Source organism: Aulostomus chinensis, chromosome 14 (genome assembly GCF_037954235.1).
Source record: "Aulostomus chinensis isolate RoL2024-O1b breed Wild chromosome 14, RoL_Achi_v1.0, whole genome shotgun sequence".
Taxonomy (NCBI): Eukaryota; Metazoa; Chordata; class Actinopteri; order Syngnathiformes; family Aulostomidae; genus Aulostomus; species Aulostomus chinensis.
Window position 1 is genome coordinate 5,660,782 of NC_141333.1, and position 15,532 is coordinate 5,676,313.

At 42.1% G+C, this 15,532-nt stretch overlaps 1 protein-coding gene across 1 annotated transcript in view; it reads left to right on the forward strand.

The window, feature by feature from the left end:
* col24a1 (collagen type XXIV alpha 1) overlaps positions 1 to 15,532 on the forward strand; it is a 96,049-nt gene that overhangs the window by 49,499 nt on the left and 31,018 nt on the right. Inside the window, exons 19-28 of the mRNA XM_086224153.1 lie at positions 673 to 726; positions 2,669 to 2,722; positions 2,820 to 2,873; positions 4,797 to 4,841; positions 5,047 to 5,100; positions 6,349 to 6,393; positions 11,045 to 11,098; positions 12,562 to 12,615; positions 13,934 to 13,987; positions 14,602 to 14,655. Of these exons, the coding sequence (XP_086080279.1) occupies positions 673 to 726; positions 2,669 to 2,722; positions 2,820 to 2,873; positions 4,797 to 4,841; positions 5,047 to 5,100; positions 6,349 to 6,393; positions 11,045 to 11,098; positions 12,562 to 12,615; positions 13,934 to 13,987; positions 14,602 to 14,655 (522 nt within the window). The remainder of the gene's footprint in view (positions 1 to 672; positions 727 to 2,668; positions 2,723 to 2,819; positions 2,874 to 4,796; positions 4,842 to 5,046; positions 5,101 to 6,348; positions 6,394 to 11,044; positions 11,099 to 12,561; positions 12,616 to 13,933; positions 13,988 to 14,601; positions 14,656 to 15,532) is intronic.

Below are 15,532 nucleotides of genomic sequence, written 5' to 3' on the forward strand. Positions count from 1 at the left end.
TGGATTACTTTGTAACATTAATGCCCTATTTGACTGTTTACCTTGTGATCTTCGTGATGAAAGATAAAACATTTGCTGGCTTTAGAACTTTCCAGAGTTTTAAAGTCCTCTCTTCGAGTAGCACACACCAACATGCCTCCACCAGCGCAGCCGTGTGTGCTGTGCCACAGCCAACTTTGCTAGTCCTTGAGCAATCAGAATGACCATATTGTTCGCGCAATGCAATGACAAGAAGTTAAAAGTTAACACTATCCAGACTTAAACAATTCAGGATTGTTCCAGCTTTTGATTGCACCTTTGGATGGAAATCTTCCCTCACGAAAGACTGGTGGTAAAAAGGTTTCAGGCATAGAAGTTGTACAACATAATCATGCTAGACAGTCACTGTTTGGGGTTTAGTGTCCTGATTGATTGACTTAATTGAGCGTGAAAAAAAATCTAATACCTGTTGAATCATATCAGCCAAGCACCAAGCGTGGCATCGCTGCAAGAGTCTGCAAGAGAGCAACAGTGTCAACTCTACCCGTCTGAAACCTTTTACTGGCTGCTGAAATAAGAAGACGATTAAGGACGATGCATGACTTTAAATTGGAGAAAATCTGAATAAAAATACCAAATGAAAGCAGGTTGTTTTCTGTTTCTGAATACTTTTGTGGTTTTATTTCTCAACAGGGCAAAATGGGTGAGATGGGGGTGCAAGGACCACCTGGGCCTCCAGGACCAGAGGTATTCACTCATGTTGAAATTGTCTTTTAATTTAAAGCGATAGCGCATCATATTTTTATATAAATAGACGTCCCTTACGTTCAACACCTTGCCGGAGGACTTCACACTATACAGGCAGCAGCATTCTTGTGCTGCCGGAAGGAGGAACACTAGATTAATGATTTCATTGTGCATCTTTTCAAATTCTGTCAGTGATTCGTGCAGCGTTGGTGTGATGCTCTACTCTTTCACAGCCGGAAAGAAAGAGTACGCCTCAGCAGAGTCAGTGGTTTTATGTTGTTTTATGTTGTGTGCTACAGTTTTGATATCAAGTGTCCTCACACTGCAAGAATTTAGTCCAGATTTGTGAAGCAAACGTGATCAAATTCCCTGGCCAGAAACGCCTTTAATAATAATGTGTTAATGATAACTATCTTCCTGTTAACCTGAAGTAAGCAATGGAAGATAACTATGATAATTTCACTGTCTCCGCATTCCACTGTTTTGTCGAAAGAGCAGGCAGATAACTAACATGGGTTTTGATAATGGCAAAGATCATTTGTAAGAGTACAAAGCATGACCGTGATTGAGAAAATGCCAGATTGCGGAACTGGAGATTATTATTTAAAGATTCTTCTACAGTTTAAGTCTGCTATGCTGGATAAAGTATGATGGATCATATGCAAGGCCAAACCTGAACTTTGCCAAAAATCACACAGTAATCGTCCTGCTGTATCGTTACTTCCTCTTAGAGCGTGGTGGCACGGAGCCAAGAGACTCTTTTATAGACCAAGATTACATAAAGACCTGAAAGACACATGGAAGTTGTTGTGTGTGTCACTATAATATACGTCCCAGTTTTTGGCTGCAGGCTGATTTGAATTTGTGCTGCTGAAACTGATAACCTTCACCAAGAAGGTCGTGGGATCACTGGTGTTTGTCTGACTGTGAGTACGACACCTCAAAATGTTGTGGCTTGATTTTGAGCTTTTAATTCAGTGTCGTAACTGGAGGATGATGAGATGCCGACAGAGCCGAATCCAGTTACGGGTCAATTCCAAAATTGTTCCTCAACCTAAGATTCATCATCTTGCCAAATTGCATCAAAATCCCTCCGCAGCTTTTGAGTCCAACAAATAGACAAATAAACCAAATCCACTGTTGATTACATTATGGTTTTTAAAGCAGTTCAGGAGGAAGGCTGGCTATTTGGACCTGACTTGAACAGCAGGTAGATGAAAACTTGCAGGTGCCAGTTTGCGGAGCTTTAGAGGTCGAGTTCTTGTTCGGTTTTGCTGGTAGAATTTGACCATGTTTCATAGTGTGTCATAATTAGAAAATTGTATATGTTTTTTTTCCTCTAGACACATGTAGAAGTATTTGTATTTCTGTGTTAGATTATTTGTGTGAGGTTTATACTGCCAGCATTTGGCAAATCAAGTGTTTTCACTCATCCCAAAACTGAAAATCAAGTATGGCAACAACACAATGAATATAGTGTTTTTCTCCCTGTTCTGGTGTCTCCCTCCTGTCTTGGCTCTGGATCTAGACCTCAAATTTGGTGAAAGCAGTCATTGTGATGTATGTTGAAAGCAGACACGCTTTGCTCAGGAGCACTTCATGACCACGAGTCACGCAGGCGACAGCGAGCAGACGTGCCTGAAAGTGTTCCGTTTCTATCAGTATACTGCATCTTTACCTCTAGTTCTTAGAAGCCTTCCAGTACAGTCAGGAAAGGCCCCACCTTTCTGTGTCTGATAGATTTATTTGAGATGCCTTGAGTCCTTTTCACCTACTGTAGCACATTAATATTCCTATATTATACTGTCATTTCTAATCCAGTATAAGTCTGCTCCTCCTGGTTTGTACACAAAGATTCAATGGGTTGATTTATATTGTGGAATCATACTCAACCTATTCGTCATGTGATTTGTGAAATGAACTCAACTCCTGTTTTTGCAAGGGTTTTCCAGGGGACATCGGTGTCCCAGGGCCCAACGGACCACCTGGACCAAAGGTAAAAGTAGCAACTTAATTCTCTCTCTCTCTCTTGACGTATGAAATGATCTCGCTAGTTTGGTAACTATTTCATCACTCACTGTGTTGTGTTTTAGGGTTTGCAGGGTGTCAGGGGGCCCCAAGGCCCGCCCGGGCCAAAGGGAACACAGGTGAGACAATTCATTACCTTCCTTAATTGTACCTGTACCTGGAAAAGTGGAAAGTACAGCTCATCAAGAGATTTCCATTGGGTCATTAGTCTGTGGAAAGATGAACCAGCAGGGCTGTTGTCATGGTGCTTCGTGTCATATCTCACACAGTCGCAGCTTTGATCCCAATGGGAGTTTTTTTCCCTAATATCTCTTGGGGCATGTTCCACAAGGTGAAGTCATGATTCCTCATTGGATGCTTATAAAAACAAGGCTGAAAGTTTTCCAACCCTGGAAAAAAGGGACAGACGCCTTTGGCAGGTGTACAACACACCTGCACACTCACTTGGAGCTAAATGTTGCAGCATGCTTAATTACAGATACAATGATTTAACTACGCTGATGCTTTGAATCGTAATAGTGTAGCACTTTTACATATGAATGTCTCTTACATGCAAGCCTTCACCAAACAAGTTCACACAATGCTTACTGAGCTCACTGCCACCAGACAAACCTCTACATTTCACACTGGAGTTTGTACTGTGGCGGCCTTAACGTATAGCTAGCTACGTATAGGTTAGCCGTCTGCTGACTTGAATGTGGGTAGATAATTTAAATGGGCAGCTCTTGTAGACGCTCCAAACATTAGAAGTCAAAACTAATAAAACTCGGATATTGAAGAGAGTCATTTTGTAGGGTTTGTGTGACACTTGATGATTTGTCCAATGTTTATCAGCTGCTACAGCAGCAATGGAGAAGGCTATGATGTAATGCTTCGAGCTGTGTATCACATATGCAAAGCTTCTGAATTCATTCATACAGCAGCATTCGAAAGTGTATTCTAAAACCAGTAATTCTCTTTCTTGCAACTTGGCCTGTGACGCCACGACGCATTGTTTTCAACCGCAAGCCAAATTAGATTAAGCCGATCCATAACAAAACTACAAAAGGACACGAGGAGTTTAGATCAGAGATTTTAGTCGTGTAAGATGCGTGAAATCAAAATAGAAGGAAAAGAACCGGAGACACAACCAGATGGAAGCCTGCAGTAAAAAAAGAGAGTCTTAGTTGCAGCTTAGACCTTAAAGGTTAGAAACTCTAGGTCTGGTGGTCCTACTATGGGCACCGACGACTCAGCAACAGACCAAAACAATTAGCGAGGGGATTAGAAGAGCACTGCTGAATGGCCAACAGCAGGGCCCTCATTCAGTCGCCATTAGCTACACTTAGATGTGCTTTATGACTGTCCTCCAGTAAATCCTCCGCTCACCAGGATTATCTTCTTTTTGTTTTTTTGTCGACCCCGACCCAAAATGGTATGGAAACATTTTAAGAGCACTTGTCAGTAGAGACCAATGTAGTTTAACTGTACAAAATTATCTTTGTAGAGGTTTGCGGAGAGAGAATGGAATGACTCCTCCCTCTTTTGCAACATTTAGTGGAACGATACAACTTTCTGAAGGAGTGAATTCAAGTGAAGGAGCTGTGAAACACATTCACTTACAGCCGTCACCATCAAAGGTGCACCAACGTACGGGCCGTGTATCAGTAACGGCTGATGCAATTGTTTCAGAAATGTAGGACTGAACTGGCATTGCACAGTGCAAGGGAAGCTGTACAACGTCTACTACAAAAGAGTGATATCATGTTCAGTTTTAGCTATAATAAAACATGGTTTCTATCTGGCTGTATAACTTCTGTCACTAAAGACCGAGGCATAGATTGATCCTGTGTGGCATTTCTAGACAAAAAAGCAGGCGAGTGGTAAAGATGTTGCAGTGTAAATGCTGTTCAGTTGTGTTTTTTCATGTTGGTTGTTTTCCTGTCTTTGCTGTGTTTACTCAACTGTTGAGAGTGTTGTGTGTATGAGAGAGAGAGAGAGAGAGAGAGAGAGAGAGTGTATATGTTTGTTTATGTATGATGAACTTTACTGTGTATCTGCAGGGTGATGAAGGACCACTTGGCCCACCTGGAAATCCTGGCCCCACTGTAAGAACTTCCATATGCAAATAAACATGCATACACACACACACACACACACACGTACACTGATGCACTAGCAGGTGGTTTGAATGACACAAGTCTTTTAGATGGTTGATCAGGATACAGCTGGGATGAGATGTGCTAAACACTAATGAGCTTTGGCATCTTTTGACGAGTGTGTGAGTGTGTGTGTCTATTCCTGTGTATTCAGGGAAGACCAGGAAGAAAGGGCTTCATAGGTGAACCTGGTCCCGATGGTCCTGAGGTGAGTCGACTCTGTCAGTGTGCTGTATTTTCATGATGCTCATAACCACATACATCCCCGATTACTGTATACATCAAGCCAAAATACTGGGACTTCGACATTTATTTGGCATTGCGGCGCTAATCCCAATGTTCTCTCACTAGTTATGCCTCCAGGTGATACACAACTCTGACATTTGAAATTAATGATTAAACAATAAGATTGTACATTTATCAGGTTTAAAAGGACACTTTTAGAGACATTTTTCATTCAGTATTTCTCAAAAGTGGTGTATAGAGGGTGTTGTAGTCTTTATCACCCCAACGTGAGACCCAATCTCCTGTGACATCCTCACTCACAAATAATGTCAAGGGCCAATCAACAAATAAATGTAAAGTTCCTGACATAAACTTGGTTAACAATTTCTAGAGGTTTAAGCCGCTCAAATTGACCCCAAAGATAAAAGATAACAAATTTGCACAGGAGGGTTTCTTATGTAAATGCGGCAGTGTACAATTAAATGTGCCCACATCTGCATAGATTTCTTGAATATAAATGTTAACTTTGGAAAAAGCCTGATTCAATGTTCTTGCAAAATTTTCTTGACATATGTGTGTGTATGTGTGTGTGTGTGTGTGTTAAAATGTCAAAAACTCAGTATTGCATGTGGAGAAGATAAATAATTCCAATACCTATCACAATGAAACATTACCGTTGGAGTATTTAAGTATTTTCTTATTGTACATGATCTGAAAATTTAAAAATATCAAAAAAAACAACAACTCAGTATTCATCAGTGATCGACACTTGAAAGTCTTTTGGATTGTACTCCGAGTCTAGATTATGCTCTCTGTAAACCACAACATTCCAGACTTGTTCCTCAGCTTATTTTATTGCCTGTAATCGTCTTTTGTACCTACCACAATTGCTGTGCCATGATCGTGCATCATGTGCTTCAAGGTTTTATTATTCTAAATTATTGTCTAGCGGTTAACTCTGAGAGTTTCCATGTTTGTGACCCACTTATACCAAGTGTAGACTTAAATATGCTCTTAATTAAGAGGAAAGATTATTTCTCTCAGGGCTGTCATTATATATATTGACAAACCACAGTGAGAAGCAACACAATAATTACTCACAGTCCTATACTGTATACGTGTGTGCCCTTTAAATCTTGCAATATCCTGTGTCTTGTGCTGCATGTCGACGGAAAACCTTTAAATTACAGGAAGCTAAGCAGCACTCTGTTTGATGGTTTCTGCTTTGCAGGGAGAGAAAGGGGACATTGGAAATGTTGGAAAAATCGGACCGCAGGTGAGTGTTTTTTCATACTTGTTATTTATTGGACTGACATTAATTACACTGTCATTCGGACCATTAAATCCCTCTGTGCAGTGTTAATTTGGAGCCTGTGCTGTACCTTTTTATTAAGCTTGGTTCTAGGCTGCCCTTTGCTCAGTGATAGAGAGTGCAAACTGTCAGTGCTCCTACCTCGGCCCCGTGCGCTGTCCCTCGTGCTCAGGGATGCCGTCAAATTCACGCCAAAAGTCCACCATGAGCGTGTATTACACTCGGCGCGCATTGAACCTCCCATGCGCACACAATTCAGTGACCATGAGCGCTACTCTTTACTGCAGGCGCAAAAGTCAACAAATGCGCGCATGAGTTGCAGCTGCCTGTGCTTTCGGTGTATCAGTGTACTCGCTGGTTGATCTGCTCCTGCGCACTCGTGTGAAACATTGGAAAAACCAAGTGTAGAGAAAAAGCACAGAAACAATCATTTGTCTACGATTGGCCACTTTTCCGCGAGCCCCACCCCGTGACCCCAGTTGCTGTGCTCCTCCGTGCAGGAGCAGATCAACCAGCGAGCAGATTGATACATCGAGAGCATAGACGGCTGCAGCTCATGCACGCATTTGTTGACTTTTGCGCCTGCGGTCAAGAGTAGTGCTCGTGGTCTCTGAATTGTGTGCGCGCGTGGAGTGAATCCTCCACTACTATACAGTACAGTATACTATACAGTAGGGTTGCATTTTTCATTGTTTGGCTGTTCTGTCGAGTTAAAAGGAGGTGAAACTTGATGATATTTTGATTTTGCGTGAAGGAACAGACTAATGCGTGACTGTGGAGCACATATTACTTCCTGCACCCACAAGGTGGCAGTAGAGAAAACACATTCACCAGATATTATTTTGTTGTACATCAGTTGATGTAATTTTGATGTAAATCAGGTGATGTTGGTCTGGTCAGTTTTACTTCCTGTAACCAGCAGGTGGTACTGTGACTTCAATTCCGTTTGTAGATGTCTTTAGAACAAGACGGTCATCAAATGTTTAGAGAAGATCTGAGCACGTGGAGTCCAGTTCTGACAACGTCCTCTTAGATGACATGATATCTAAATTTGGCGCCTCAACATGATAACTTCATTTGATTAAAATCTCTCAGTATTCACAGTAACCCATAAATAACTTCTTGTGGTGTTTCTGACCAATAGTACGATGGACCTGGTGAACCCACTAGCTGGAGTACAACAAATAGTAAAATTAAGTGTCATTTCCTGGTGCTACCATGTGGTGCAATTACTTATCAGCCTCAAAATCTAATGGGTTCTTCCTTTGCCCCCCCCCCCCCCCCCCACCGCCTACAAGTTTTGTGAAAATCAACCATGTAGTTCCAGTGTAACCCTGCACACAGTCAAACTAACAGATGCAGTCCATCCACGCAGTATAATGAACACAAACCAGTACTGCCGCAACTGTTGAGGAAGCTAAGTACTTTAATGACGTCCTCCACTAACCTTGACCCACTTTTAATGTTAAAAGAAATTTGGACCCCTCCTGCAGGCAGTGTTTTCATCATGGAATTTGGCAGAACACCACAGAAGAAGGAGGACACACCGATCGGAGATCCTCTGATGTGACCTCATTTGGGTTGCACATTTGTCAATGGCTCAAACCCTGCCAGAGTGTGTTTGATGTCTGCTGTTACACAATAATCATACATATGGTGACTGTTAACAAAGTTTAAAAACTTCAGCAGAAAACCTCTTTCTCCATCATGTGGCTTTTTCATGTGTCCCATCTGTTGGACAACAATCCTCAAATTTGTGTTAGGATTGTTACAACAAATTAAAACAAACTAATTAACTGCAAAAAACACAGTTTCGTTCATCGGTCTTTCTAAGTTTATTTGTCAAATTCGACACAACCACTTAAGAGAAATCATGAGTTTCCCTTTGTCAAATCCTAATTTAAATATAACCGTTCCGGACACTCAAGTATGTTCCTCCTTCCCGGAGGCCCCTTAATGTTAATATTTGCATTCTGTGCATAGTGGAGGCAACAAGCACGCCTGGGTTGTTGCTGCAGTGCACATATGAGAAGGATTAAGCGGTCACAAAGACGAAAGCCCTTTGAAGCTCTCAAACATATGGAGGCTCAAATGGATGCCATTACATCACTTCACAAATAAATTAGATGTGTATGACCTGAGAGAGACTGTTGACTAGTGCAGGTTAACCCAAGGTTGATGCCGCTGGCTGTCCCAGAATCCCCAAGAGGCCTCCTCTAACGTTTTTGAGTGAAATTTTACTGGATGTTTCTTACAATAGAGTATTTGAGCCAATTTAGATGCTACACAATGTTCCATTTTAAGTCAACCTCCAGCACACAACTAATAAAACAAAACAACAGTCCTCAATTACCAAAGGGAACCACAGGTGTGCTCTGAAATACAGCCCACATGTCAACGTCTGTGCTTTGATTTTCTTGTCAGTGGCTCAGGGTGCAGGGGAGAGCCTTTATATGCTTTACAATACATGTCAGGTTGTATTTCTTCCCCAACTGAAAGCTTTATCAGTAAATCTCTACTTCTGTAACTTTGGCAGTGTCTAAGAAACCGGATCACAGTCAAAACAATTCTGTAAAAGCTCCCACGTTAAAGACCCCGTCACATGGAAAACCCTTTAAAAACCATTTCCAACTGTTCAATCATACGTGGTCCCACTTCATGTCCCAATTAAGGGATTTAAGGGTGAATTTGGAGACGCTGCTGCCATGCCTGCAGGCCCCATCCCCTCACAGACACTCTGCTACTAATCCAACAACACAGCTTTAACGTGACGGTGCAGAAGTTACACATCGAGGCTGTCAGTCTTTTTTAGCTGAGCCAGGAAACATAAGGTGGAACCCAAGCTCTTTGTGTGTATCACAGGTTGTTGTACTAAATCCTCTGGTCTTATTGTCTTTCACTCGCTGGCTTATGCTCTCTCACACTCTCCCCAGACACCGTAGAAAGATAAAAAGAGAATAATAGGGCACCCAGCGACCCCGTTCCTCTGCCAAGGCAACATGACATCATCAGATCCAAATTTGAAACCCTAATTGATTGTTCCAAAATTAACTCATCTGGCAAAACCCCATCTCCGGCAAGGGGTGCAGCAATAACTGCTAAGACTTGCTAATGTACATGTATTTTACATATGTGTGTGTTTTGAGGCAAAAAAAAAAAAAATCCAATCAAATGCAGATCTGTTCATAATTGCTCATTGCAGCGTCATACACATGTCAGCGTTCTTTCATCAGCATAGGTCTCGTAGTTTCCAAGTAACTGATGAAATTCAACAGAATTGTCTGATTTTGCAGCGTTGAAAAAAAGTACAAAACTCCTGGAAAACAAATGGATCCCTTCTTTGCCTGAGCCCGTGCTCCCACCATGCTTCGAGGAAAGAGTGCAGTCGTTTCTGCTAACAAATGGACAAACTGCACCGAAAACAGCACCTCAAGGTTGTCAAGGTTAAATGTTTATAAGTAAGAAAAATGCTAAGTATGTACTATATGATTATGTGAGAGAAGTAAGACTAGTAGTCATGGAACAGAGATAGAATTGGGACCCTCTAACCAGAAATAACCACAGTCTGACCACACTGGCTTTTGTGGTTGGCCAGAAGTGAGACCATGGTCTGCAGCAGGGCCACTCACATGAGTTCTTCCAGCAACTATAAAACTCTGATGTTTTGATAGGTTTTGAGTGTGTGGCTTAGTGTGTGTGCTGCAGCGGCGTTACTGCCTTGGTTTGACTCGGGAGTTTGTCTGCCCTTCATTTACAGTTGGACTGACACATTTGATCAAATGGGAGTGTGTCTGTTTTGTGAGATGGATGTGACAGATGTGCCCCTAGGTCTCACTGTTGGTCTGTAGCTCCAGATTCTCCAGGGGGGAGAGGCTGGCATCGGTCCAAACCACAGCTCCTCTCCCAGACGACGGCTCTGGAAGTGGTTAAACCCCTTTGATATCTCACTTATTTACATTAGCTTGCGTTTTCCCAGTGAGGATTCCTGTACTCAGCGGAGTGCATCATTTTTGACTCATCTACCATAACATTTACTCTATGGCTCATGAAGTTTCCCCCCTCAGCTGTGCCATGTCTTCCCTATCAGATAGACCTCAGATGCCATTACCCCTGCTGCCAGGAAAGCGCCCCCTGCTGGTGGAGGCACAGCAGAGTTTATGCTTCGAAAGGGAAGCGAGCAGCAGAAGTGCTTGACACTTTTGGGTCAGAATTTGTCAAGTAAAGGCTTTCAAGGCCAGCTCTGATGATATGTAACAACAATCATTTTGATTTCTGATAGCTGCTGATTATGTGAGTTACTCTACCCCTTCTCAAGGTTATGTGTTAAATTCATAAAAATTAACGATGCCCGACCGTCACTCGTTATGGTTGCTGCTGCCAAATATATTCCACCTTGAGCTAATCAGAAGTTTTATGCCCACCACTTCAGGGATCTACTGACAGATTTACTCTCCTGTCAGCTGCCCCACCTTATTGCTCATAGAGCTTTGCATTGTATTCTGTGACCTCTTTCATTCCAAGTGTCATAACAGGTTGGTAAATAACCTCGAGATGAATGAAGATCAGGTTCTCTCACTCCTGAAATGCTCCTTATCTTCTCTGCGCTCCACTCCAGGGTCCAGTCGGCCTGATCGGGATAGCTGGGGTGATGGGAGTTCCTGGTGAAAAGGTAAGGAGTGTGTTTCTCTGTCATTAGGCTGTCAGTCAGCATCAACGCAGTGGCAGACCCCTGTAATTAGGGCTGTGACTGGAGGCCTCAGAGGCCTCGTGAACACATGCTTTAGATAAACAGTCAACACTCTCACATCCACATCCACATCAATAACAATATTGTCAAAGCCTCTATCTGCCTCTCAGCCTGCCGGCCCTCTACTGGAGAAAGCACCTCTTAGGCACTTGCAGGAGAATAATTAGAACTTTGTTGTTGACAAATTGGCCATTGACCATTTCTGAGAGATCTCAGATAAAGTATTGTTCCTGATTGCATATGAGCTTTGTAGTCCTGTAGGTTGCATATGCACTCGTAAATACTTACAGTGATGTATTCTGGACAGTCCTGTTACAAATACATCTCAGCTCAAAAGAAAATGGCAAATCATCCTTTCTTACTGCTCCTCTGAAATGACGCTTTTACTCGAACAGCGAGGACGCTGTTGATTCAGGCCGTTATTTCAACCACCTCTCCTCTTTTTTCCGTCCTTTTATTCAAAGCTGTTCCCCTCTCCGTCATCCACAGAATCCCTGTGTGTGTGTGTGTGTGTGTGTGTGTGTGTGTGTGTGTGTGTGTGTGTGTGTGTTACGACATGTTTTTGTGAAGCGGCCTGCTTGTCAGACTCTGGGTAGTCAGCCACCTCCTCTGATGCAAAATCCTCCTCCTTGGTCAGTCTGTCAGCACCAAATGGATCCTGACAGCCCACAAATGCCTTTCACGTTACACCGTATGAATATGCAATACTTAAGTGTTTGAGTTCTTACAAATTCACATTGAGACGTGAAGCCTTATTATTCTTCTGTACATTTTGTTATGACAGCTACCACACTTTCAGCCACGGATATTATTCAAACATCAAACTTCTCAGCTCTTTACAGACATGTTAATTACCTGCCTGTCTGTCTTTTATACCTTTACAAATATGCACTTTAAGTTAAACTGGAGAAATTGTACAAATTTTTTTATGTCGTGTTTTCATCTCTCTGTGACTCCACTCTAGAAGTCAGCCCTGAAAATGGAAGCACTTGTTCTAGTTCTTTCCTAATTTACAGTTGCAAGACTTGCATGAGAACTGTGAGGTTACTCGTACAGTCGTGACTCAGTGGGCTTTCAAGCATCACCGACACCAGCGTTACGGGGGTTAGAGCGGAGACCTCTGCAGCTTTACTGCTCACCCAGGGTTAACTTTGTTTTCATCTCAATACGCCACAAACTGTGTTTCAGAAGTTCCTGCTCCCTTTAAACTTCACTCAAGCATCTGTCACTCTAACCTTCTGCATTTAAGAAGCTGCTTTCCAGTCTCGTAGCTCTTTATTAGCAAATGTGTATGTGATTCTGTGTTGGGGTGTTTTCTGTGGAGGCATCAGGTCATGGTTTAATGACCTCTCTTTTTCTATTTTACTGTTGTTTTTTTCCCCCAGGGTGACCGAGGACCAGCAGGTCCAACTGGCCCATTAGGAGAGAAAGGACCAAGGGTAAATAATTCCATCCAGGAATTCAGTGTTTTATTTAATTTGACTTGTTTCTACAGATATTACTTTGCTTTCAAGATTTTTAAAGGTAGTCTTCCTTTATCATCCTGATTCATTTTGTGGTTTTGTAGATGGTCTTTTCATCTTGTATCTAGCTGGGGGGTTCTTGCTAAAATCCTTTAACCTATGTAACATATTCTTGGTTGGTTCTCTGTCAATAGAATTCAAACTTTGTGAAGGACATAAACTTTAAATCAGATGAAGAATACTGTAATGTCAATGGTAGGTGTAACTGCTGCAAATTAAACAGTGATGTTTGGTTCTTCGCTCAAGCATGAAAAGAACTTTGACAGTATTGATCTCCAAGAGGAAGATTCCTGCTCCAGTCCAGGGCAGCACACACAGATAGTGGCCAGCCTGCCTCCCTCACTGTCCTGGGATCTTGGATTCACTCCTTTTTTGTGGCTTTGGGCATTAGGCCTGACCTAGTTGGCTGGCAGAGCAGCTAGCAGGCTGACTGATTGACTGGCTGCAAGAGAATGACTAATTTGCTGGCTGGCTGAAGGGTTATATGATCGAGTGCTTGTGTATGTTTCCAGTGAAAGCGAGAACTGTGTGACCTATAGAAGGAGTTATGATGATTTGTGTGAACCGGTGTGGGCTATAAATTTACCACATTGCCGAGAGGTGCCAGCTAAATTTGAGGGCTTCAGCGTGTTTCATGTTACAGTGTTCATCTCTTCAAATTCTGCTTTTAATTTAAAGCAATAAGCAGTGACTATTGTGTCTGGAAAATCTTGATAGTGTCTTAATCTGAACCACAAAACCTCCCTCCTTCTTCTTTTGGAGTATCTAAAGCCCCTGATGTCAAAGACTGCGTCGTGACCCAAACATGATTGAGGACAGTGCCACAGGGATGGGAATTTCTTCCAGTAGACCAACCTGCAAGCTAGCATTGCCATTGGCTCCCTTGACCAAAAAAAACAAGGGGATTTTTGACATTTGCCTTTATTTGTTGCAGAAAATAAGCTCTGTGGGAAACAAAAGTTCATTTATAATCAGTTTGTTCAACAAAATGATCTCTTTGTACCAAAATAGTTACAAATTGTGTGTAGATGCACAAATGTGCTCTTCGTATGATCGGTAGGCCTTTTGTGAATGGGGTTAGGCTGGTTGGTCAACTTCAAAAAGTGGGTTCAGTGATAGAAAGGACCACATTCTGCTTTTCTTTTTCTCTTCATTGATCAACGGTCTGATTGACATTATTTCTTGTCTACTTTTCTTACAATTTTCTATTTCTTTCTTTCTTTCTTTGTATCAGGGGTATCCAGGGTTGCCAGGAAGTCAAGGGGACATCGGTTTGCAAGGCGCACCTGTAAGTGTCACGTCCTCGTCGCCACTATGTCATAGGTTCTTCTCCTGTTTTCATGTAAATCCATGTTTGTTCCTCTTAGTCCCTTGAACTCCTCCTTACATGTTCTTCCATCAAAGTGCTTTGCTGAGGATTTCTGTTTGCCCCATTTGCATTTTGGGTGATTCACACATGCATTAGTGTTTAATGGTGCGAGGAGCTTGGATACAGTGACTCATCTCTTCTCAGTGTTTTGGCTGGATATTAGAAGTACTTAAACTGCAAGATTAACTTGAAGTCTTAAGCTGAGTTGGAGGAACCTTCTCTTGCCATTATAAACACAAAGTGATTTGATGTACCAGTTTTCTTGTTGCCCGTAGTTTAGCCTAGAACTTTTTAAAGGGTTTGTCTTTAATGTCTAATGGTGACCTTGAAGGATTGTTAACCACTTGGGTGTGTGTGAGATCTCTATCTCAGCAGGTTGTTGTGGGTTTTAATGTGCAAGAAGTAATTTATCTGCATTTTTATGTTCTCTTATTTAATTAAACAGCATCACGCCAAAGCTGCTCTATAAAAGTCTTAATAACAATTCCTTAACTTCAAACTCTCTCCGCCTTCAACCTTGTTTGCTCTCCCAGGGTCCACAGGGGCAGAGGGGAAGTCCTGGCACTGCTGGCCCAAAGGGGAGGAGGGTAAGAGCTTTGCATCTAAACCATTTGCTGAAAAAGATTGTTGTATGTTACATGGGACTAAAACAGCTGAGCTCACTTGCAGCTTTATACCCATCGAGTCTGAAGCATTTAAAACGTGTTTGTTCTTCCACTTTGCCCAGATTCTTTTATAGGGACATTTACAACAGTTTCATAATCCCAGTAAAGCTCATGCTTGAAAACACTTTGCCAATAAAACTGATTTAGTGACAAAATACTGGCGAGACACCGTGTGGTCGAGAATAGATCCACAGCTTCAGGTGAGGAGCTGCGATATTAATGGTTGTCGGGCTTCTTGAGTTTTACAGAATTTGAATCAATTTATTCAAGCAGTAGCAGCAACTCTCATGCATTTTGGCACCAGACCAGGACAATCTGGTTTGTAGAGACCAGACTACTTTACCTGAGATATTTCTTAAGACATTAAGGGTGAGTAATTGCACCAGTAACATGATCTTTCTATCCCAAACCCGGTTGGGTTTAGGTTAAAACTCTTAGATGTGTTTTGTGAGAAACACATTTGAGGTTGAAGTTGTGAATGGAAATGGAGACAGAGATGAAACATGTTAGCATTTTACCTACCACCTCACCACTCACAGGCAATTCACCTTTTATTGCCTTGATTTTCTGTCAAATAAACATTTTCCCTGGCCAAAAATATGGCGGCACTTAACATGCTTGTGTTGTTTTTGCTCGTCCTTAAATGTGATATTCCGCGGTTGTGTTTTCTCTCTTACTTTCTCACGACACAAATCCTCTCTCCACTTCGTCCAGTGTCACGGAGAATACGAACACACAAACCAGCGTTTATTGAAGAAAGCTGGCAAAGCTAATCATTTGAATATCAATGTCAGAGCTG